The sequence below is a fragment of the Dermacentor silvarum genome, chromosome 1 (genome assembly GCF_013339745.2).
Source record: "Dermacentor silvarum isolate Dsil-2018 chromosome 1, BIME_Dsil_1.4, whole genome shotgun sequence".
Classification (NCBI taxonomy): Eukaryota; Metazoa; Arthropoda; class Arachnida; order Ixodida; family Ixodidae; genus Dermacentor; species Dermacentor silvarum.
This window is the reverse complement of record NC_051154.1, coordinates 144,602,868-144,628,557: the sequence shown is the minus strand read 5'-3', so window position 1 is coordinate 144,628,557 and position 25,690 is coordinate 144,602,868. Positions and strand designations below refer to the sequence as shown.

The 25,690-nt window shown below is 43.5% G+C and overlaps 1 protein-coding gene across 3 annotated transcripts in view; it reads left to right on the top strand.

Annotated features, from left to right (window-relative positions):
- The window catches only part of LOC119436189 (sorting nexin-16-like), a 37,936-nt gene extending 14,037 nt beyond the window's left edge, over positions 1–23,899 (top strand). For 2 of the 3 annotated variants that reach the window (XM_049656121.1, XM_037702967.2), the window contains exons 6-8: positions 69–205; positions 789–902; positions 18,251–23,899. In XM_049656121.1, the coding sequence (XP_049512078.1) occupies positions 69–205; positions 789–902; positions 18,251–18,341 (342 nt within the window). In that variant the 3' untranslated portion in view covers positions 18,342–23,899. The remainder of the gene's footprint in view (positions 1–68; positions 206–788; positions 903–18,250) is intronic. The other variant, XM_037702968.2, reaches the window with a different exon arrangement.
- The last annotated feature ends 1,791 nt before the right edge of the window (positions 23,900–25,690 follow it).

Here is a 25,690-nt window from a genome sequence, read left to right as displayed (position 1 = left end):
TCATGCATTACAGCTTTCCTGCTGTGCTTTGGAGGTGAGGCATTACATTATTTATATTGTCTATGCAGGCATTGTGTGAAAACTTGGAAGAACAAGTGTACCGACTAAACCAGCAATTGCGTGAACGTGATGCTGAGATAGAAGTCCTTCGCTCAGAGTTGGACTCTCTGCGGCTTCAGCATGGTGTCCTTGTCAAGGCACTCAAGTAGGTGCAAGTGCCTCTTAGGCTTGGTTATCCCAGCTTCATATTGGTGATGTTTAATCTGACTTGCCTTTGTGCTGCATTGTGCTGTATTGCTGTGCAGAGGAATTGCTACCATAGCACGATTTGGTAGCACTACCTTTTCACAATCATGAAAATAATCCCAGGAAACGTTTGTTTAGGCTTAAGGATGCTTATGTGGGCAACATCTGTAAGAAGGTGCCATGTGATGTTTTTTTTTTTTTTTTTTTTGCCACCTGTGGCAGTTGTTTGTTGCCCATTGTCTAATTTCTTGTTGATGTGTTTGTAAAATTTGTGTGGACCCTTTTGTCTATAAGTATCTTGGGCTGACGAGTTTTGTAGGCCTGGTCATCCTGAGCATTGCCTGAAAAGAGCAAGTGAACAGTGCCACCTTTTTGCAATGTGGCTTTGCTGTATTGAAGGGATTGTCGCGGCAGCTGTGCTTTTGAACCTTTCTTTCTCTCTTGTGCCTCTGTCATATATGTGACCGTGTGCTTGCCTTATTCATTTGCATCCTTTACTCTTCTTCTTTGGGCTTCTGTGTATGTTGTTCCCGGTGGTGCAGGCTGGAGTGTTCTCTGGCGAGCTGGGCCAACGCACAGCTCTCGAGAGACCGGCCACAGCTGCCATCGTCGCATGCCTTTGGTCTGCACGCTCTCAACCTCACCTTGTCCTCCATGTAAGATCATTTGCACCCAGCACTGCACAGTCAAATCTGTGATTCCTTGCAAAATGTGCTGGAATTAGCAGGTCATTATTTCTACACAACTATTGCGTCTAAAATCTCTATATAATGTTAAAAAAATTCTGCAAGGTAAATGGGTGGAGCTTAATGTGAGATAAATGGGTGAAGCTTGTATTTTTCTATTTTTTATTCAATTAAATATGTAGTCAAAATGATTTGTCACAAGTTTCTAACCAGGATAGTTATTAAACATTGTAAGTGCTCTTTGTCATTAAAGCACCATCACACCTCACTATTTTTATTCCAGTTCTCCTCAGAAATTTTTTTTAAAGGGCCCCTCACCAGGTATGGTCATTTTGAGCTGACAAGCGCATTGCGTACAATGCACGCTAACGATCATGTTTGCTAAGTATTATATCACTATGCGCCGCTGAAAGAGCTGAAACTTCAAACCAAACTTGCCCTTCTCCTCGTGGGCGCCGCGTTCCCAGCTGGAGGGTCGACGTCAGTCGCGCAAGTGCGCTCGTACATCACCATGCTGTTATGTCACTTTCAGTGATACGGGAATCTGAGAATTATTCAAGGCAACAGCAGTTATTTGCTTGGTCTGATGCTTCAATAGATGAAATAATGTTTAGAGAAATAATAAAACCTACAAACTGAATGTCTGCATGTCCTTGTTTTACTTCGTACCTTAGCAAGAGAGATGTACTTGTTTCGTCTACTTGTTCCCATGTCGTGCAATCGCGCGCGCGTGCAGAGAGTGAAACTTTGTAATTTTATACCGTGTTTCAGTGCACGATCATGCTCTGTGATCCGCTTGCGTCAGCCTCAGTGTTTGTGTAGCACTCATTTATACCGCTAGTCAGGTGTTCTCGTAAACAGCACGCAAAATAGTGCGCTGTGCGAAACAAGAGAAATGCAACAGCTCGCATGCGAGACCGTCATTGGAAGGGAACCGCACAGCAAAATAGCAAGAGAAAAAAAAGAAGGCGAGGCCCGTGACGCATGCATCACGTGATCCTCCAGCTCTGGTATGGGAGAATGCAGGGAAGGACTTTTGCTTCCGGAGGCTAGACGGGGCAAGTGGAGAGAGTGTCTATGTTGGTGGTGATGCTTACCTCCTGAAATCATAAGTTCGTGGCACTGAAATATTTCTATCTCGGCTATTAATGAATTAATTTGAAAAATTGTTGGGGTAGAATGCCTCCTAGAGGGCACGTAACAATTTCCAGCCTTTGCGCAACAATATACCCAAAATTTGCTGTGTGGCCTGGTGAGGGGCCCTTAAACAAGGACATTTGAGCTTCCTTGATCGAACATGGATATTTAGGTTTTAACAGCAAGTCAAAGTGTGCTTTGTTTCACTTTGAAAATCCCATATTAAATATATACAAGTGTTGCGTGCCTCTATATTGGGCAGCATCTGTGTTGCATGTTATACAACACAAGGCACCTTCCTCTCGTAATGTCATACTTTCTCTCAGCACTTCTGCATCTCTGGTCTGTGGCATAAGGGTTTTTTAACTTTTAGCAACAAAGAATTCAAATTCGAGGACTCTTTCAATAGTCTCTTTAGTGCAGTGTACTCTAGACAGAAGAGTAGTCATTGCAGACGTTTTTCTAATTAGCCCCTTAACTACTGATGACGAGGTAACAGCGAGCGTCCTCTGGTGCCGATGACAAGTTAACTCGTCATGAACTTTCTGCAATTTTTGCTAATGTGTGTAGTGCAGTTTCTTGTAATTTTGACAAATAAATAATACACAATGACTTTTGATATTTTTCTTTCAACAATACCAGTAAAAATGCGCTAGGCATTCCTGGTATTATATTGTTTAGAAAATATTGGCGCAAAATATGCTGGTCTAAAAAAATTCCGCACTTCTAAAACATTTTTTGAAATTTGTCATGGCAGTTAAGCGGTTAATGAGAGCTGGTTAATATTTAAATTACTGGCTTAAAAGCCCACGTAGAAGTGGAAGTATTGTGGTGGGACACTGCGGAAGGCTAGAGCAATTTATGTGATACTATCAAAAGCACCGTTTGTTGAGACATTCGTAAAAAAAATTCCCCTGTGTCCCTTCGAATTCTGATACTGCACACAATGAGTGTCGGAACGCTGCCTGCGATTCTGGATGCTGTCGTCACACCGAGCAGCTCACCGTGGTGGCCTGCTGAGGTATCCTACAGCAGGCCTCCACATCTGTTCCACACGACGCCACTGCCAAGAAGCCGTTGAGATGTATCATCATGCTTCAGGTCATGAAATTATCTTATGTGCAGATGGCCTGGTTTTATGACTTCGAGCTAGGAAGGCTTACTATAAGCATGTCACGCATATGTTAAAGCATGTCATGCATATGTTAAAAACTTGAATCACATGCTTAAAACACTATACTTTCCTTGCTACCAATGTTTGTCCGTGCATCAGGTTCATCTGTTGCCATTGCTGTAATTTATTGGTGTTGCTGACATTCATAAACATATGTACTCGTAATAGCTTGTCGATCAGAACCTGCTTAAACATTTATCACAAATTTTCCATTGTAACCACAGCATGTATGGACACTTTCAATCATATGCTTTCTATTTTTGCTAAACATAGCATCTTTCAATATCAGATTATAATCCCTTTAAGAAGAAGCTTTAGCTCGGGACGCCCTATCTAAATACAGTATAGACCACTTATAACGTAACCGTGTATAGTGCAGAACTGGCTACAACGCGGCCTTTTCCAACTCCAGTTTACCCTCCCATAGAACTCCATGTATACGCATTCTGCTTACAGTGCAGCCGCGTGAAATGAAAAAGCGGTTATAATGCAACTTCCGCGGGAAAATCTCGCTGACAAGGGCAGCAGCGAGCACGGTTCTCAACAAGGTGTGTGCTGCCGGCCGGCGTATGCATTATTCAATGCAATCAAACTCTCGTTAATTCGGACTTATTTGGCCGCACATCGGTTAATTCAGACTACTTTCGGAGCTCCGTGAGCGAGGAGCGCCGCAAATGTGCGACGCAAATGAGCAAGAACAGCGCAAGAAACGAAGCGGCGGAGTCCGCATCGCCACAGCCATCAGTTGAAATCGTACGTGAATCACAGCAACGCCGGAACGTTTCGAGCCTATTTGTGTCCTTAAAGCCTGTATTCTTGCATTTACTGCCACGCATAACACCGCGTTGGCCGCGGGCTTTCGTAACTGCGTAGTCGTCATGCACGATCGCGTCGATAGCGGCCTCGGTTTTCTCTGCAGCGGTTGCGGTGAACTGTAGTTTCATTTTTACTCGATACGCGCGTCGACCCCGTGTCTAAAAACTGCGTAGTCGCCATCGATGATTGCATAGCGACCGCGGTTTCAACTGCCCCCCCCCTCCCAGTTGTTGCAGCGAATAGTAGTTAATTCGCCCAGACTCGGTGCGTGCGTCAGGCGTGTGCCTTCAGCACCGCAATGTCGCCGTTGATAATCGCGTCGATAGCGGTCACGGTTTTTTCCGCAGCGGTTGCAGCAAACAGATGTTTCGTTTTGACTCGGTGCAAAGCTGTCGAGCTTGAAGAGCACCGGCTACATCGTGATTATGTTTTCACCAGATCGCTGGCGAAAACGTAATCGCAATGTGCGCGCGATAGTACAAAGCGTGTTTACCTGCTTGGTCTACATGTTTTGCATACGTGCAGGGCTTGAAAATCGTTGTTTTGGTTATAGTGCGGTACCGCTTATAGTGCAGATATTCACGACTCCAGCGACTTACGTTATAAGCGGTCTGCACTGTACATGGGAAAGGAAAAATCTATTTTCTCGACAACCACTGCACCAAATTTGGTGAGGGTTGTTGCATTTAAAAGAAAAGGCTAAAATCTAGTGACTGTTGGTTGTGTATTTTTATTTAGGTAGTCAAGTTTTTAGTAACAATTCACAAAATTGCTAATTTTCAGAAAACAAAACTATGAAGTTTACAACTCTAACTCAGCAATGAAAAATGGTATCACAATTTTGTGAATTGCATCTAATAGTATGTCTAAAGCAGACAAATTTAATCATTATTCATGGCTCTCAGATACACCACTAATATGTGAGTAGCACTTTTGCAAAATCCTTGTAAGCAATCTAAGTCACGTAAGATATAAATTGACACATAAAATTTGTCCACTTTGGATGCTCTAATGGATGCATTTTGCAGAACTGCGATATCTGTTCAAGGTGCAGAGCTACGAATTTGTAAACATCATGCTTCTATTTTTTTCAAGCTTAGCAATATTTGAAAATTCCATTTAAGAACATTGAGGCTCTAAATCGAAATTTCGTTTCCAGAAGTCACTAGAATTTAACTTTCTCTCTCAAATGCTACAAGTTTCGTTAAAATCAACCCAGTGGTTATCTCAGAAAAGCGTTTCTGCGTTTTACATATATTTAAATAGGCGGCATCGGAGCTAGGCCCACGCTAAAGCTTCCTCTTAATGCAGGTGCGCAGTCCCTTTTCAAATAGGTTTCTAGTTGTAAGCATGGGGGTGCACAGCAAGCTGTGTACCCCCATGTATGAGTTAAAATTTTGACCCTCCCATCCGGCATTTAACCTGGCATTATCGCTTTATATAATTTGTACCTTTTGTACTGTGCACACTTCTCTCTACTCAACTGATGGGGTGAAACATGACTATGCATTCTTTTTTATTTATTATTTATTACCTACTGCTAGCCTTATATGTAAGGCTGTAGCAGGGTCGAGACACATATACAAGTATGACAGAGGTTTCAAACATGGGCCGCTATCATGTACGCGTTCGAAAAGCCGTCGTTCGGTATTGCCTTACGCGATTGGCCTAGGCTGAGATATTGGCGCGGCCTGGACAATCGCGTGAGACAAAACCGAACGTTGGCTTTTCGAACGTGTACAATATACCGGCCATGGTTAACAGTTTACGTTAATAGCAATGCGAAATATTGTAAACGAAGAATAAGGATGATACAAACACTTTCCTGCAAGTCATGTCAATGCAAAGAACTCACATGTACAATGTTTTTAATAAAAACTTACCACAAACAATTCATTAGCATGAAAAACACCAATATACATACATTTCATTTTTCTCGCTAAGGCAGTAGGGACATATAATTAGTTTTGAGATCAGTTGAAATACTACTAACAACATGTTCAGGTAGTGCATTCCACTCTTTTATTGTCTGTGAGAAAAACTAGGACTTAAATGTATCACTGTGGAACCTATATTCTTTTAAGTGTCAGTACCATGTTTTGTTCTAGTGTTTTGTTCTAGACGTTCTAGTCTGAGAACGATAGGGATGAACAGCTATTTCCGTTTACTTATTTATTTAAAAGCTGGAATGGGAACTTGAGATGTAAAAGCTTTGCACATTTGTTTATTGTGAAAAGACCTCTCGGTCTTACAACTGTAATTGTGCAATGCATTTATATTCGAGTATCTTAGCAAGCCGCAATGCACAGCCTTGGTAGATGATATGTGCATGCACCAGGAGAGCGCTGCATGCAGAGGTGAAACGTTGCTGGTGTGCTTCATGCTTTTTAGCAGAGTTTGTTTGACCGTGCCTTACTTCATGGGGAGACGTAAAATGGTGCCCATGGAATTCAGAACTTATAGTTGGTGACAACCTGAGAACGGAGAAGCAAATCCACCACTCTACAACTCGGAATACAGCGAGAGTCTCGTAATGTTTTTTATGTGTGTATGCTTGCATGCAATTACATGGTACAGTCATCTGAATTTCCTTTTGGAAATACAGTTAAACCTGCTTATAATGAACCTCCATATAACGAATTCCTGGATATAACGAAGTTTTTCTATTCCCCGCCATTACTCCATAGAAACACATGTATTTGAGACCTCTACGTGACGAAGTGGCAGCAGGAGACCCCCTTGAAGTAGCGAATTTTCCCCGCCGACAACCTAGAGATTTTGCCCCAAATTTTGTCATTTTTGCGCGAGCAGCAACCGGAAGCACCTTCTCCGCCGCGACGGAAATCGAAGCGGCGTGGTCGCACTTGGTGCGCTTGAATTCACAGCGACTGCGAGGCGAGAGCGAGCGCACGTGTGCGTGCGTGCGAGCGTGCACGAGGCGGGCCTGCATCCTTCAACCCGGTGATCTTGCCGCCGCAGGTGTGACCTTTCCCCCTGTCTTCATTCAAACCTGAACCCGCCGCTTGCTGCAGCTGGCTTAGCCTGCCAAGCCGGCACTCTCCTTTTGCAGTTGATATTGCCGAAGGAGAAAAAAACTTTTTTTTTTTTTCAATGCGCTGGCAGCGCCACTCTTTGGTTACTGCGCTTCACTAACCTGACACTAGGTGACACTACGACGCTACGACACCATCGTGTCGCTCGCTATTCGTTGCCGACGCCTCGCGCTTGTGCGAAACGACACGCGTTCACAGGACTTTTTTGTTCATCGCAACTTTAGTGTATTGGGAGTAAATCTTCAGCGATAGTTGTATTTCTGTATGAAAGCATGAGGTGCACGATACTGTAAAGAATTTTTTTCCTCTCTTTTGGTCACGGAAAACTGGTGCACGTTACAATCGAGGGCGCGTTAGAATCGAGTAAATACGGTAAGCGTTTCTTTTTCGAATTTTCGTGCCGAACCTGCATATAACGAAATCCTCTTTATAACGAAGTTTTTCGGGAATTTGGCAATTTCGTTATAATCCAGGTTTAACTATACAGTAGAACCTCATCCATACATTTTGGGAAAAAGCGTGAGAAGATACTAATTCAGAAAATATACCATCTGAAGTCACTACAAAATGTGACATTCAACTGTAGTTAACATCTACATAATGGGAAGCGTTATGCAAATCGTTGGAGCACGTGATACCAACGCACACCCAGTGGTTCTGCCCGAGCGACCCAAGATGTGCGTTGTCGTTTTTGTAGCTTCTGCAAGCTTACGTTTGTGCTCCTCAAATTTGGCCTTAGCAATTTCGAGCGGGGAATTTTTTCAGGATGTTTTGACGTGTCCACTCAGCACGAATCATTGCAGCACGAGGATCTGACACACGTCGAGATGGTGGGACCCGAGCAATCCGAGATGCACATTGTTGTTTTCTTCTTGCGTAGTGTTGCAACAAGAAACTGAAAGGAAATTGAGCTGGTCTGTGACACCGGAATACGATGCCTATGATGCCGCCAGAGTGAAACATTACGCTCACTTCACATCGTCCGCAACAGGAAATGGCGCTGTGTTTGGGTTATTGCATATTAAAAGCATGCCCGACTCTTCTAACAGCACTGTATGCCCCACATTCTGTGAAACAGGTCGGTGAAAATGCTTGTCTCAATAGGCTTGGCAGCTATAGCTGTGAATGCGGCCTGTGACAATAGACAGGATTTGATTTGCTGGTACTGAGTGCACACCAGCGTTTTCATGGGACGGGCGAGCGAGTATTGCAGGGAAGCTGCTGAAGCAGGTGGCTACTTTTATCAATCGCGCCTTTTCTTGTTTACAGGGATCTAGCGGCCAAAGAACATATCATACGTTGCAGTTTGGCAATGTACTGGACGTTGGTGGCAAAAGATTGTGTTTTCTGGGAACGTATGAATCGGAATTTGGTAATTTTTGTGTTCTCGTTCGCGAACGCTGGTAGCGAGAAATCGTACGAAACGGAATCCTATCAATCAGGTTCTACTGTACCCATGCCCCTGACTGAGTGTTATGTCTGCAGTTGTTTTGCTAGTGCTTAGAAGTTGCAACATGATGTGTGCCTGTTTCATATCCCTTGGCTACTGCATACAGATTAGTCTGGAATTCACGGCATTTACCAAATCTCTGCGTGTTCATTCCTCATCAGTGCAGTCCTCATCAAAGTGTTGAACGAGGCACGCCTGCCTTATTGCTTCCCCAACGGCGCAAGGCTTCGCCTCACGATCAATATGTTCATGTGCACGTGGCCCTTGCATATTCTATTTAAGCGGTTACTGTACCTATAAAAAAAATCAGCATTTTTCTACACTTAGAAGTTTTGTCCGACAAACCTTTTAATAAACATAGTACAGTGGAATCTCAATGATACGAATCTCACGGGGTCACAAAAAAAAAAATTCGTATTAGCCGAAATTCGTATCATCGAAACACAATTAAAACTAGCTAAATTAAAGAGTCGAGAGGTGAACTCACTCAGGCACACGAACGTAAAAAGCATTTACAGTATAGACCACTTATAATGTAACCGTTTATAGTGCAGATATGGCTACAACGCGGCCTTTTCCGACTCCCGTTTACCCTCCCATAGAACTCCATGTATACGCATACTGCTTACAGTGCAGCCGCGTGAGACGAAATTGCGGCTTCTGCGGGGAAATCTCGCCGACAAGGGTGGTAGCGAGCACGAGGTGCGCCCACCGATGGGAGAGGAGATCAACGAATGCGATGCGGAGGAGGAGCATGAGACGTGGAGCACAAGTCCAAGGGCGATGAAGTCAGCACCGCGCGCCGTATGTGCGAGTGAAAGGACGCGCGCCTTCACGGACAGCGAACGCATAGCAGAGAGCAAACGCGACTTCCGTTGCGCGAAAGGCCGTGGGGGTATGGGAGGGAGGGGGGACGACGCTGTGCTGGAGCGCCAAATGCGTATCTTGCAACCGAGCGAAAGGGTAACTGGCGACGAAATCTCCCCACGCGAAAAGGAGCAAAGCGGGAAGGTAGCGCGGGAGGGAGAGAGGGGGGGGGGGGGGGGGGCGGTTCCTACTCTGCCAACAAATGCGTACTTTGCGCCTGTGCCGGCTGTTGGTGTTGTCGCGCGCACCGTATCTTGGTATCTTGAAAGCGATCTCCACACGGCTCTGACCTTTGTATGCACTGTGCTTACGCCGCTCAGTTTCCGCTGAAGCAATAGACCGCACGAACCTTCGCTTGCTGCGGTGGCAGCGCGGCCGCCGCAGCGAGCGAAGAGACAAAAAGAAAAGTACAAGAGCAACAAAAGCGCCACCGCTTCAAACTCTTCGCGCCCAGTCGCGGCCTCCGCGCTGTCCGGCGTCGCGACCACGCCTCCGCACCAAAAGAGAAAGGGAAAACGCGCGTGACTGCGTGCTGTTCTCTTTCGCGGCTGTTGGTGGGGCGGCGTTTATTCGTATCAACTGACGCGGGTCGAAAATCGATTTGTAACAACCGTTCTCTAGCACGTTGCAAAGTAATGGGGCTCGGCCGGGACCTCAGAAAAATTCATATCATCGAGATTCCACTGTAGTAGTGTCCTGCCCTTTGTGCAGTTTCTGAATTCTGCAGCACAGTAGTTTTCCTGACTGACAAACTGTGGGCATTTACAAATAATTGTCTTTGGCTTTGCATTTGCTTAGAATAGTAACACAGCAGCATGAGATTGGTTCCTATAGGTGCATGCTTAACTCTTTCCGTGCCGCGCCCATTGGGCATAGTTAGCCCTCTCTCGGTGGTTTGAAACGCCGCTTTCGAGACTTTCCACGTCACTCATGGACATAGTGTGCTATCGGATGTGAAGGAGGAGAACTATATTTTATTTTTCTTAGCAGTTAGCTTTTTTCCCGCGAGGCAGTGATTTTTAAACGCGCTCTGAAGTTTCGTGATCGTCAAAGGAGAACGAAAACATGGCCGCCCACTATCGATAGTTTGAACTGCCGCTTTCGAGACCTTCCGTGCCGCTCACGGACACACTGCGCCATCGGACGTGAAAGAGGAGAAACTATATTTTTGTTTTCTAAGCAGTTCGCGTTTTTCCCACAAAGTGGTGATGTTTAAATGCACTCCGAAGTTTCGCGATTGTCAAAGCAGAACGCAAAAATGTCCGGCTCTGAAAATGGCGCGCGCGCTTCGGGAGATCGCAAATATTGCAATTCCACTGCCTCTGCGGTTGATCTTATCGATACATCGAATAGCAGCGAGTCCGAGGACGCTGACTTTGAGTCTGAAATCGACGATGACGGAAACCAGCCCGGAACATTGGCGGCCGCAGCCTGGCATGCCCAACTGTAGTGCTTGCAGTTAAATTGTTTGTAGCGTAATACATGTTCAATTAAAATTTTCGATTTTTTCAGAGATAGTGCCTCATAGACGGCAATACATTTTATATATCTCATAATTTTTGTAACATTTTTTTCTTACTAGATACAAGCGTGTCTTTACAAACTTTGTTCAATTTTATTGTACAATCTTGATTTTAACAATTTATATGTTATTTATGACATACATCTCGTTAGTAAAACTTTTATGCGTGAAAGGTGCATTCATTTTGCTTTCTGTTTATGTATTACATTAAATACTGAGTGCAGTAGTTCCTTCAGAAAAAAAAAAACATCTGCTGTAACATCCAAAATATATCTATTTTCCCCATGGTAGGGAAAGAGTTAACTATGTTTTTAACTACAACTGTTTTGCAGCATGGAGACTGAGAGGAGGTGCAATATGCATACCCGGCAACCCTCCCGAATTGTCCGGAGGCCTCCCGAATTTTTCTGCCACAGCACAGCGTTTTTTTTTTTTTTTTTTTTAATGCTCTGTAATTTAACCATGCGAAAAAGCGGCGCGGGAGCAGTTAGCCACCAGCGTGCACCTTGAGTCGTGGTAGCGGCTTCCTGCACCACCACGAACGCGAGCAACCGACGGGTGCTGCCATATTGGACTTTCCTGATTGGCTCGTCTCAGGCTGGGTTGCACGTTTTTAGCAATCCAGTCGTTAATATGACCGTGAGTGTGCTAGGCTTCAGTTGGCTTTGTCAAGTTGTCCAGTGAAGTGCGAATGCCAAACTACTCTTTGTCTCCCCGAGTTTAGTTGGAACGAGCGATGGCACTTTCATACGCCAAAAATAAGCACTTGCAAGTATTTCGGAGATCACACACGACTGAGTTTCTGTGCTTTGTCACTTCGCGTAGTCGTGACAAGTATGGACTCTGTACCACGTGCGTCGTTTCGTACGGCGGCAACATTTTTTTTTACCCCCCCCCCCCCCCCCTCGCGCGGCAGTCTCCAGAATTTTCATGTGCTAGGTTTGCAGGCATGAGTATGGCTTGGTGGAAGGAGCTTGTGCTGAATTCTTAGGTTGTGACCAACTATAGATGCCTGTGGCAGTTTCCAGAACCCTTGGGATTATATGTTTGTTAGAATGCTCTCTTTATGCCACTGGCTAATTGGTAGTGCTCAACCTGTACCTTGCAGCTTCTGACTCAATAAGTCTATGGTACGTAGAATTGAAAAGGTGGAAAACAAATAAACGCCCCACTTTAGGAGCTGCAGCATGGGGTGCTCATGATAATACATGTCGGCAGTGATGCACAAATTTCCTGTTTTTATCAAGCCCTTTCTGACTTCATGATGCTATGTTAAAACAACAGTTTTTGCATAGCCTCCAAGATATCAACACACTACTGTCAGTGCACCACCCAGCATGACATTACATCAGTGGTCTTGCTTGATGCAGACTTCAGAAGGGCTAGTAATGGCCCAAGATGTTTCCCTGGGTTTTATAGCAAACAAAGGCAGGTGATGACATTAAGAAGTAAGCAGAGAAGTTTACCCATGATATTGGTCATGCCTACCAGGCACCTCTTCTGGGCTTCACCGATCACAGTGCTCATTCCATGCTCCTTGCTCAGTCTTTTGCTCAGGCGACATGGAATGAGACTGGTGCTCCCTCGCTCGCTACTCGCCTTTGCATTGCCATGCCACACCTGGAGAAATTGCTGACTGAAGTGATGCATGCACTCAAAAGTTGGAAGGTGTGTGAACCTCTAGTTGATGTCGATCAAACTTCGTCGCTCCAGTGCAGCTCTCACAATAATTTATGTGGTTCATACACCTCATTCCCACCCACAACTTGCTCAGGAAGACATTTTCTTTGATCGACGTAAACTAGAGGTTGACATGGCGTAACTTCTATTTTTTGCTCGTCTTTAGAAAGTAACCAAACAAGAAAACCACCAGGACTGACAGTTGACAGAGACATGTCGTTTAACCCTAAATAGCGTTGGTTTGATCGACAGTCAACTCGAACGGCTGAATTACAGGCTGTGGCAAAGGCACAGCATGCTAGTGTACACGTACAACATAAACAACGTACCCTGCGTTGCATAGATGCATGTGCGTAAGCGGGGTTTCAACAGCGCCTACGCCTGTGTGCTGTGTCGTCTGCTGTGCTGCACCTTTGCACTTGCACATTTGCGCCTAGTGAGCACTGTCAGTAGAAAGGGCAAAGAAAAATCGTGAACCAGCCTTACACCTTTCCTGTACCATTTGGAATAAACAAGGTGATTCAGAGAATGTCATTGCTGCACCGCTGAAACGAATAGCATGGTGCAGCACCTCATGGAATGGGTTAGGTGTCGAATCGAACAGACCTAAAGATTTCAAGGTGGTCAAAAAAAATTAACCCCCCCTCCTTAACTAATGCATTTTTTGCAGTCTCCCGAGTTGCATTGGAATGGTAAACTTCATAATATAACCTAAAGTAGTGTGTCTAACAAGCATAGACACTTGTTAGGCATTATTTGATTTAATGTGAGAGGCTCATGGTTATCTGACTTTGGACTGAACTGCATCACTTGAATTGTGACTTATGATGATGCCAGTAATTAGTATATAATTGTAGCTTTTTTAGTGTGTGCGTGTGTGCAGGCAGGCAGGTGGGTGGCTGGGCGGTTAGGGACCCTGTCATCCATGCGTACCTGATGGCTCCTCTAAGAAATGCTGGCTGCATGAATGCAAACACTGAACCGTCCAAAATAGATGCCTAGTATATACATTGTCCTCATTCAAAAACTATTCACGAGCTGCTGGTCTGTGCTTCGTTCTCTTTCCTTCTTTCTCTTCTTTGTTCCTTCTCGGCCACTGGCGTGCGCATTTGTTAGTACCTTTTTGAGCATGTTTATTTTATGCTTCATGTTGAGGGTGTAGTTTGTTTGGTTTGAGGTGCAATTAAAAAATTGTGTTTTCTGTTCAGCTTCAGCTGTAGAATATATGGGTGTCGATAAGTGGGCTACAAATGTTTTGTAGTGATGTACCCTGTAACAATGTTGCTAGAGAGAGAATTTACATAGAAAACTACAAGGTCATTAAAGTGAAAGACTGGAATAGTTGTTGTTTGGATAGCATGATCTTGGGTACTCTCTTTGTTTGGCAGATTTTGACTTCCCATGGGACCTGGTTGGGAAATATTTTGTGTTCAGAGTACCAGTGTTAGTGCCATGTATACAGAGAATACCTCTGGGTGCAATAATGTGGGTACATAGACCCATGTAGTGATGCTCAAAAGCAGTGTCAAGCTTTGCGTAGCACTGTCTATGAGCTTATGGTGTGTTCCAATGGCAGATTCAGAGCACGTCCAGGACCACATTTCCATCTTTTTTTAGTGCACACCTTTTCAGCACATGGCCTCTTCTAATGGCAAATAGGGTGCGTGGGCCACATGTTCTAATGGCATACTTAGAGCTGATCTTGAACAAAGATTACTTTGTAGAAAAATTTGCTGAGTCAACTGGATGCATGACTTAATTCCTTCACAGGTAGTTTATTTTTCTCCCAACTCTTGTAGTGGCACTATAGATGTCATGGCCATTGCACTTGTGGACAACACGCTTGCATGCAATGATGAAACACTGGCATTTCATGAGAGTCTCAGGGAAAACGATTGTTTGGCTCAATGCACCAACATTCACTTTTGTATCACATGATGCCATGACATGCTCCAAGTAGGGTTGGTAATATTGGTGAACAATTAATTGATTAAAAGTATTCCACAATACAATTAATCTTCATCAATCTCCACCTTTCACTTAGTCGACTTAATCGATCAGACATGTTTGATTATTCATTTTGTAGAGTGCGACGGGAGTGGCATGAAAATTTTGAAATCGTACTAGAATAGCAGAGCACGAGCAGGGACTGTGCAGCTGTGGTAGAGCGACTGTCGACTGATTTTGTGAGTCCCGAGTGATGCCGAGCCAAGTGCTTCCCCTCTCTTCCCCCATGCTGCACATGCCACCCAAAGCCGGAGGCTTGAAATGTCCTCGCAATTCAAGGCATACTATAGTAACCAGTTATTAATCGTCGTGCCACTCCCAGTCCACTAAATAGTGGCGCAGCATTCGCGCCGGTTTGAAGCATGTATTTGACATAGCGATGGAGTTCATGTCGATTCCAGCAAAGCTATAGCTTTCGAGCGTCTATTCTCGCATGCTGGTTGTGTGGCCATTCAAAGATGGTGTTGGTTTCACCTGAACCATCACAGCCAATTGACAATCCTTCGCTCTGTGGAAAAGTGCATGTGACTTAAAATCCTAAACCAGTAATTTTATTTTCTCCTGTGCATATTGCAATTTCTAGCATATTTTAGTTGGACTTTCACTTCCGCCATTTTTCTTATTTCTTGTTTAGCTGTACTGTACAGGGATTCACTAGTGCCATGTATCTTGTTTAATTCTGCTCAAAGTGTAATTTTATAACATACATTGTTTATCTTTTCAAAGGCCACTAGGGCCAATTCTATTTAGTCTTTAACAAAGTAAAGATTATTTTTTATCAAACTGTATACACTTGTATTTCTAACTTGGTTGCACCTCTCAGACATTAAAAAAGGGTCCTACAAAAGTAGAAAACTGTTCCAACCTTTTTAATGTGCCTGGCAAAAATGTTGATTAATCAGTTAATCTATGAAAAATGCTGCATAGAAAGTAATTAGTCAAATAAAGGCTAACATGATCAATGATTAATTGTTAATCAAATAAAAAAAAAACTAATCGACAATTCCTAGCTCTGAGCACAATTTCTTTTCGCACTTTCTTTCACTGCTCTGCAACACTCGTAGACAATGCAGTATCGTGCAATTACGGAACACTGGCATTCTGGGCATGTTTTAGTGATGCTTATTTTTGCTGTACTAATCTCCAACGATAGCTTTTGCATCACATTTTTGCCAAACAAAGTGACGGTGCCAACAGCAAATGGTGAAAAACAAAAACAGCTGTAGGAATACAGGGAATGCTGGGTATGCTTCCTAGCTACTTGTTCCGTTGACGCCACTGTTGTTCCATTGTAGATGTGGCATTGCTACTCTGTGCAAGAATGGGGTGTTTGCTTGCGGAGTCGGTTAGCCATTCTAAACCTACAATTGAAGTTCATCGTTCGTTTTTCTCCCCATCTTTTTTGAGGTTTTTTGGTGCACTACCCAAGATCATAACTGATGTGGTCATGTTTTGCTGTCATATAAAATGTTCAAATTGCTTTAGTCCTTAAGATTGCTTTTGTAATGTAGAAATTTAGTAAGATAGATAGGATAAACACGTTTTTCCTGATTTTTAATAGTGGCAACTATTTTTCTTAATCCTAAAGGCCAGGGGACTGAAACACATAGCCCATCGGCCACTTAAAATACTTTGAGCTCTCGTGTCCACATGCCCTCCTCCCATAAATTACCAGAGCTTTAGATGCCCATTCCCCTTCTGAAAATGACTTAGGGCAGACCATAAGAAGCTGTGCACCATGTGTGCTCTACTACCCACCCATTTCAACAGCTTCCCCATCAGCTTGTACCGATTGGGGGGGGGGGGGACCACTGCAGCCTTCCCTTAAAAAGGACATGCTGTCTTTCTCATCCACCATAGCAGCAACTGCATAACAATTTCAGAATTGGTGAAAAACAATCCTAATAAATTCTCACTGTTCTTGATGAAAAGACGCTTTAGAAGATTTAATGATGCATTATCAGTTTACATTGTTTTTTTTTTTTCACTCAGCAGGGTCCTTTCCTCGTTTGTTTAAGGGTCTCTGAAACGGTTCGGACAAATTATGTAGACGCGTAGGGTACAGCTACAGTAAAACATTTGCGTCACAATTTAAGTGAAACGTCTCATATTAAGAGAGCTACGGACGATTACAAGTTACTCTCCTCCCTAGCCATGCATTTCCTCCTCAACTCGTTCGCCGAGTGATCGGGGCTAAGCTCCGCCTTCGCTGGCTCTACGTCATATTGTGACGTGTTGTCGCCTATTTCCGGTTGTCTTGGAGCCAGCGCGCGAAGGCTCACCAACCTCTCTGCTAGCTGCCCGGCCGTCAATCCCCAACGAGAGTGATCAAGCAGCGTGCATTGCGAGCGTTCTGTCGCAGCACCGAGCGTGTCCAGTATTCCGGTAACCACAGGCGAGCTGGGTGTTTTGACAGATAGCCGGAGACGTAAACTAAAGCCCCACCATACCGCTGTGATGAAGGAGCTTCGTAGACGTACGTGAGCGGCCTGATCGGCATGCGCAGTCCAGCCATTTGGTGGCGCAGAGCTTAACCAGCCAAATACAGAGCTAATATTCCTGTAACCAAGTGTAAAAAATTTTAAACATGACAACGTGTTCAAGATTACGCTCCTGCCAAAAATTTGAGCTAGCAGCAAAGTAGAAAAAACTTGGTTACTGCTATATTAGCTGTGTGTTTGGTTGAGCTTTGCGCCATCAGGTGGCTGCATCGTGCAAGCAGTTCACTTACGCGCCTTCGTTCATCACATAAAGCATGGTAAAGCGGCCAGTGCACTTGCGCTTGCGTTTACCTGAATGCCGGAGACGCTAAACTCTATTGTGGCAAACCTTCGACGTGAAGCGACGGCCGCAAACGCGTAGATGCTGGCACCGTTTGGATTGGTTTGGATACCGAAAGTCTGATGCGCTGCAGCCACTCCGCTCGTCTGCTGCATCTGCTGCTGCCTTGCAGCGGGGCACGATGTCGCAGCTTGACATATTGCCGATCGCTACGTTTGCAGCCCACAACGCAACAAGGGCGAACCATGGTGCTCGCGAAAAAAAAGAACAAGAGCAACATTGACCGCGCAGCTCTCGTCAACACGGAGCACGTTTTAACACAAGCAGACGACACTTGCTGTGGGCCGGAAGTGCTTTTAGTGTAGTGATACATGTCCTTGTGCATTCTCTTTCTGTTACTTTCTTTTTATAGAAACAAATTAACTAACATCTAAACTATTACAAACAACATTTGTTCACCATAATGTAGGAAAAATTATCGATGACGTGCCCTGGGCAGCCAATCGGATAGCTGGCCCAGTGACGTGTTATGGGCAAATCGCGTCACTTGGGCACAAAACTCAGCCGATTGGCATGCTGTGATCGGTAGCGATGTACCTTTTTAAAACCTTATAATAAATTACACGCTTTACGTGGAGCACTTAGATGCGTTAATTAATGATCAGAAGGACCTACTCTCACGACTCAGTATGTTTGTACAAAATCGTCAAAATCGTTTCAGGGTCCCTTTAAGGAGCTTCATAGCCTTATTTTCTTAAGTTATGCCATAATCAGCACATATTACTTCTTTGCATGTGTAAAGTGTTGTCTTTCTCTTATCTTTCTTTGAAGGGCTGATGGTTCCAAGGAAGTGGCTGGCAATCAGGATCCAGAGAGTTGCCCTGCGACACCTGAAGCCGGGGGTGGCGGAGATGCTCGATGATCTTTTCGCAGAAGCCAAGAATCTGCAAGGAATGTACTAAATGTGAAAGTAATCCTCATTGGACATTTTTATTATTATTATTATTATTATTATTATTACTATTATTGTCCAATTTCTCAATTGGCTGCGTGGTGGAAACATGGGACAATCTTGCAGTCGCTATGTTCCATGATGTGTAACACAACTGAGGTTAGTGCACAAGTATTGATACCGAGTTTTTTTATTGTAATGCTGCAGCATATCGTTGGTCTGGCAGTGGCCATTTTAACATTGTTTATTAAATATATGAATGGAAAAATGATATTCTTGGCTTTTGAGCTGGTGTGAAGATAATGGTATTGTATTATTGGTGGTCAGCCTGGGTATGTGTCTGCCAGTACCAACAGTGCACACCATTAGTGACAGCACTGCAGTCTATTTTGAGTCTCGGAAAAAATGAAAGCCGCATTACACCTTTGCCAGGAAACATTGTATGACATGTTTGTATTGTGTCGGCTATTTGTGTCAACAATGCTCCAGGGCGCATGAGGTTTTTTTTTTTTTTTTTTTTAATTATTGGTGCCTAGAATATTATGACTGTCATTGGTGTTTAATGAGGCATTGGACATGCTGGAGTACTTTTATGTAAGAGCAATTCCAATGCAATTTTATTTTATCTGTGACCCAGCTATCTCGTGTGTGTAGTTTTTGAAATACTTGACACAGTGTAAAGAAGTTGTTCTCTGAACAGTTGCATGCTTTCTGAAGTACTATGTATGTATACAAAATTTGTAGTGCCCTCCATTGTTTCAAACCACAGTTGCTGAAACAGGTGGTTAGATCTTGAGAATTGCTGCATTCATTCTTCCTGCACTACAATGGCCAAAATGGCATGTGTTTAATACAGTAAAGTGCTTTTGATATGTAAATACGTTTTTCTTTAATCAAATCTGGCTGTTGTTCTGAAATAACATGCAGCTGTGTACTTTGACACATCTGCAGAGTTTTAGAAGTGTTTCTACTTGTTTGTGAAAGTAGCATAGAAGTGGTTGCAGACATTGTAGAAACAAAGCTATATATGGATAAAGGTGACCACATATTTACCAATGTTATCTTTGTGTACTCTTAGAGTACTTTGAGTTGTGCAGTATTAAATGGGTTTTGTCACCCTCCCCACCCCCTTTTTTTACATGTGATATTAAGAATTTGGGAGTCTTTCTTTTCTTTTTTTTTTTCTCTTTTTACCCATTCTCTCTGCTTGTTCTCATCTTCTCTGAGCAGAATACACGGTGCCAACCAACTGGTTAGTGAGTACTACGACTAGCTTGTTTATTCTTCTCAGCTCTATAGGACACAGTCTTATTGAAGCATGCTTAGTGGGCAACATACTGGGTGCTATGCAAGGGAAAATTAGCTTTGTGTTTTTCATTGTGCTCAGGTAACTTTGGCACTGCAGAATCTCTTATCACTTAGCTGCTTAACGTTAAGCAACACAGAACACTCAGCATCATAACAGAACACACACTCTTCATGGGAAGTGGCAGTTATGCCCTTGCCTTTTCACTTCCCCCCTTACTTCTGACACTTTTTTGCATCCATGTGTTCCATCTGCCTCTGTGGTTTCCAGGGCACTTCCTTTATGGCCAGAGCAGACTCTGGTAGTGGCAGATTAGTCACGAACACAAGTTGGATCTAGAAGAATGGGCAACCTGTATGTGTTTTTTTGCTTTAGACATGCTAGTGGAGTTCGTCATAATTGCACTTAATTTACCTGAAAGCTTATTTGTGCATTTCAAGCTATGGGGATGGCCACCTCTCTTGCCTGTATGAACATTGACAGCCGTGCCACCCCATCGTTGCTCCATCACATGCTGAAATTTGTCCAGACACACTTTTTGAGCCTCTATACTCTTGGAACAGCTTAGCTGCCCTTGCAAAACTACCACGGTTAGGCCTGCTTTGGCCATGAACATAAGCACTTGCGAACTTTTGAGTCAGATAGTACCATCAGCATAAATTTAAATATGAATGGGAAAAAGGAAGATGCGTTTTCCTGCTTGGACATTTGTGGATGCAGTGTGGCATTGCCACGTAGCTTGTTTACTAAACATACTTTTGTTGCAAAGCTTCATGCCCAAGCCTGAATCTTGTAACTACAATGGAACTGATAAATGTAATTAAGGAAATCATTTTTTTTTTTCCTCTGTGTTTTTCCTCTGTTTTAAGGGGAAGTTGTAACTTAAAGGATCACATCTTTGTCACAGTTTATCACTGATGGGGCTGGTGTTTTCAATGAATTTCTTTTTTGTCTACCTAGTTTCATGTTTAAAAGGATGAAAAAACATTTTTGCAAGACAATTAAAAGCTCATCGAAAACAATCATGGTAGTTTAACATACCATGATTTGCTCATGTTTGAGCAACTGCCATTCAACACACAGATGACAGTCACCACAGCAGCAGCCAGACACTTAAGAAAGAAGGGTCTGCTGTTGGGCAAAGCTCGCTCACTTGATATCTTGGTAAGAAAATAGTAAAGTGGTCATGTCCTTACATGACGTTCAGGTGAATTCTTGTTTTGCAGTACAGCTTAATTTTCATACTTTAATGTTCAGCCACTCGCCATGGTAGCGTAGTGGCTTCGGCGTTGTGCTGCTAATCCTGAGGGCGGGGGATCAAATCCCGGTCACGGCGGCTGCATTTCGATAGAGGTGAAATGAAAAAACGCCTGTGTACCATACATTGGTTGCACGTTAAAGAACCCCAGGTGGTCAAAATTAATCCGAAGTCCCCGGTGTGCCTCGTAATTGTATCGGGGTTTTGGCACGTAAAACCCCAGAATTTTTTTGAAGTGCAGTCTTTTACGCACTTAAAATTTCAGTCTAATGAAATTTTGCATGTGTTCTTTGTTCGAAATATCTGATAAATGTTTATGAGAAAGAGGGAGAATTTCTAACAGAGTTGGTCTGGAATACAGCCGTTTAGAACTGTCATTTCTTTTTAACACCAGCATTGAAGACTGTAACCCAACGTCGTAATTCCAATTTACAGTCATAAGTAAAATAGGATGTTACATGACTATTAGAAATGATTACCATATTTTCTGGTCTATGAGTCGCACCTTTGTATAAGACGCACCCCCCTCAAAACAGCAGTTTTTCTGGAAAAAAACGTATATAAGTCGCACCGGTATATATGACACACCTGTTCGTTCTGTAAGCGATTTAAAAAAATTACGGTGACGTTTCACTCTGCGAACGCGGGTCACGCGCAATCGTATGGGTGCCATATATTTCCACTCCAGACGCATTTCTACCGTCGTGGTTGCCGCAATGTTCTGTTTGAAGTCCAAGGGCGATAACATCGTCCCCGTGCGCCGTATGCTGTATGTGCGAGTGAAAGCGTCCGTCGGTGAGCCGAATCATGGACAAGGGAGGAAAGTGGGAAGGAAGCGCGAGAGGAAGGTGGTGGGGGGGTGGCTTGTACTCCGGTAGCAACTGCGTAGCTTGTGCAGCGGTGTGCGCCGTATCTTGACAGCGATCTGCAAATGCGACGAATTCGGGGTCGGCCTGCCGCCGCTTGCGTTGCTGCTCTGTCCTTCTGGCACGGCGCTCGGGAAATCGATCACGAGAAGAACGTACCCGCCACCTCGATAGCGCGCACAGAACCCGTAGCAATAAAGTCAACCAGCGCACTTTGCGTGGCCTTAACATCGAATCCGATTTTGACGGCAGTTTTTCTGAAAAAAAAAAAAAAAAAAACGTGCATAAGGTCGCACCGTTCTATAAGACGCACCGACGAAAAATTCATAAAAGAAAACACGTGTTATACACCGGAAAGTACGGCGGTAGCACATGAAAAAAAAAAGCATGAAGATGGTGGTGCTTTGGTGGTGTTGCATTAAAAAGAAGTGGAGCTACATAAAAATCAATGCTAGCTTTAAAAGGAACGCTTGCATAAGGCTCGATCATTGCCTTTAATTTTGATAATTGTAACTTTATTAATGTAAAAAATGAGTAAGGAACATCTACCCTTAATTTCCACTAATAGCAGGGGCAGCTACTTTGACTTTGTCATTTTATACTGCTTAAAGGTTAAACAAGGCTAAAGTGAGAGTGGATTTGTACTGTGCACTAGTGGTTCACAAAAGTTTAGCTATCATTGGCTGGAAGCATGCAAAGAAAAACATGCCAGGCTGGGGCCATGACAAATAAAATTGCATTATTTTAGCAGTTGCCGGAATGATGTTTTAATCAGTTTATAAAGATTCAGTAACCCATGAAGCCTTTTTTGCATACATGAAATGAGGATGGTGCCATATTGATTGGTAGCAATAGTTGCATGTACAGTTAAACTTTTTAAAATTTGGTTAAGAATGAGAACACCGCTTCATGGCAAGTGACGGGCATTTTACATCCCTAGAGCTGCATCTGGGCCATGAGCAGCAGCATAGTTCAGGGCTCCTGATCACATGAGGTTTTTGATTGTGCACCAGGATCTTGACACATGAATATTCATTTTTTGCATTTCTCTCTACACGAATGCAGCTGCTGGGAGGCAAGCTGCAAATTCACGTGATCGAATCCCGGCCGTGGCGGCTGAATTTTGGTAGGGGTGAAATGCAAGAACGCCTGTGTATTGTGCATTGGGTGCATATTAAAAAACCCTAGGTGTTCTAAATTATTCTGGAGTCCCTCACTATGTGCCCATAATCAAATCGTGGTTTCGGCACGTGAAACCGCATAATTTTTTTTTGCATTTGGCAGTAGAGCACCACGTCCCACTGCATTATTACCCACTGCAGTGGGCGCTAATGCAGCATAAGCATAATTCCCTTGTATCTACCCTACCACACATGTCGTTATGAACAATGCATATCAATTGCACATGTGTAGAAAATTGTGCCACTACTTGTTTAACTTTGATGCAGTGTTTTATCTCTTGCAAGCACTACACTTGGTGACTACCTAAGAATTCAGTACAAGCTCCACCCACAAAATCTTGCTGCACCTGTGTCTCTGCACTTCAATACATGATTCCCAAGAGACTACTTTGCTCGCCTCTGCCATGATGTCACAGGAATGAGTGAACATAATTGTCTGGCATATCTATACACTGAGTAAGACAGTGGTGTAATTGCCACTGAATTCATAGGCTGTCACCGACTGGTGCATATTGCTACCAAGGGGATGTTAATTAAAACATTCAAATGGCTCCACAAATTGTTGCTGCAGCAAACATCAGCTGCAGTTTTGTGCCTTGCAGCTCATTTTGAGAAAACCTGCTCAGTTTAAAGGTGCGATGTGAAGAAGCTTTGAACAACCTGTGCATTTTATGCATATTCATCTATAGAAGCTAGCTTTAAGTGAGGATATGTGATGTACTGCCATATGAGGGTGGGAACTGCGATGGTGCTTTGTGAAATGCAGTGTTAAAAGTAACTTTCTACTAAGCTGCTACCTTCTGATAAAGGATTTCCAAGTGGAGGACCTTGTGTGAAGGTATGCAGATGCCCAGCAAAGATTAGTGGAATGAAGCTATTGTTGGTTTGTTTATCAATAAAGTGCCTACCTAATGTGACATGAACAGCTCAAGCCGTTCCCTTTCTTTCTTTGGGTTGTCTTCACTAATGCAGAAAAGGTGCATGACATATCAAACATTTCAATGCTGCCACCGCGCTATTGTGAATTGTGTGCGGCAGCCTGATCATGCTTGTAGCTGTATTATTAATAAGAGTTTGTATGTAGATTTCTCACACAAACTTTTGATTTGATGGAGTGCAAACATGGTTTAGTTGGGTAAAAAAAAAAAAAACTTCAAAATGGATGCTTTGAAACGTCATGTTTCAGTGTTTCTGAGCAGCCACTTTGGACAGTTTTGGTATTTCAGTGAAACTGTGTGCAAGTTTTGCTGTATAATTGTGTTTGTTTGAACTGAAAACTGTGTAGCTTGCATTCTTTCCATTGTTTTTTGTTACTGCCTCTCCAAACCTGTAAAAGCTGTCGGAACTGCAAGCACTGTGATGAACAATGCGTTTAAAATTCTTCATGTCTAGAGAGCTTGATGGCAAAAAAATCAGGATAAATAAATTCACTGTTATTGAAGGAGACCCCCTATTCAGAAGGCGGCTGTATTTACACACCGCCCCTTCCCTCCACCTTTGTCCAGGTGCAGTACAGCTGGCATTCTATTGTTTGACAACTCTTAAAGGGGCCTTACAACACCTTCTCTTCAAAACTGAGAATGCACTGAAGTGAGCACAATGCCTTTCTAATTAATGTATTCCCACAGGAATTCTTTAGAAGAACCTAGTAATAATGGAGATAGAAAAAGCACAATGTTTACTTTTCCCATTTCTCCTCCATATAATGTCTCCTCTCAACTGGGGCAGCGCCAATAGCAGTGCCTTGCCTCTTGCTTTTTCTTCTTTCTGTGGTGCACTTATGGTAGCCCTTCAATGTTGGTGTCCCACATAGGAGGGCAAGAAAGGAATGGTGACAGGATGGGTGGGACGTGTTAACTATAGTGCCGCTTCCTCGTTTGCTAGAGGACTGGAGGGTTCTGCACGCATGCATGACCTTTTGCTCAGTTGTATCTCATTTGTTGTGGTAAAGGCCTGTAGCCAAGAAAGAAGAGGGCATTCTATGCACGTGTGTGCAATGATGCACGGCATCTCTTTCAAGTTGCATGCCCAGGCCGTGACGAAACAGTTTTCTCATAACTTCTATATGCCAAAAGCCTCTCTGAGCACCTGCAAAGTGTAAATTGTGGCTCTTTTGTCCCCATGCTATTTTGTCCCCATTAGAGACTCTTTTTGGCTGAGAATAGTAAAGAAAAAGAAAATGTTTGGGACTTTAGGTGGCACAGAGTGAAAAATTCAATTTGGGAGGCATTATATTCAATATAGTGTGTGAATAGTGCTAGCATAAGTATAGTAAGTCATAAACCCAGTAAGTGGCCTATAACTCACATGATTGCTCAGTACACCATGAACTGTTATAGTTTAAAGACTAACACAGCATTTTCAACTTTTTTACTTTTCGCCTTTTTTTTTAAATGAAAGTCCCCTAAACCCTAAAAAAAAAAAAAACGACTGGCAAGCATCAGAGCACTCTAGATGTGCTATTGTAGCTTTTCAAGAAACAGTTTCAATTTCATTTTCCATGAGGTGCATGTGTCGCGACATCGTGACATAAGGTGTAGTCGCATATATTTATATAGGAAGCCATCGCGACATTTTAGCGCTCAATCCGCCTCATTTTTTTTTTCTTTTATGCTGGTACATTGGCCCATGCACTGAGTAGCAGCACAGATTATTGAGCGAGTGGGAGCAAGTGCCAATACATTGTGATCTGCTCCCGCGTGACCACC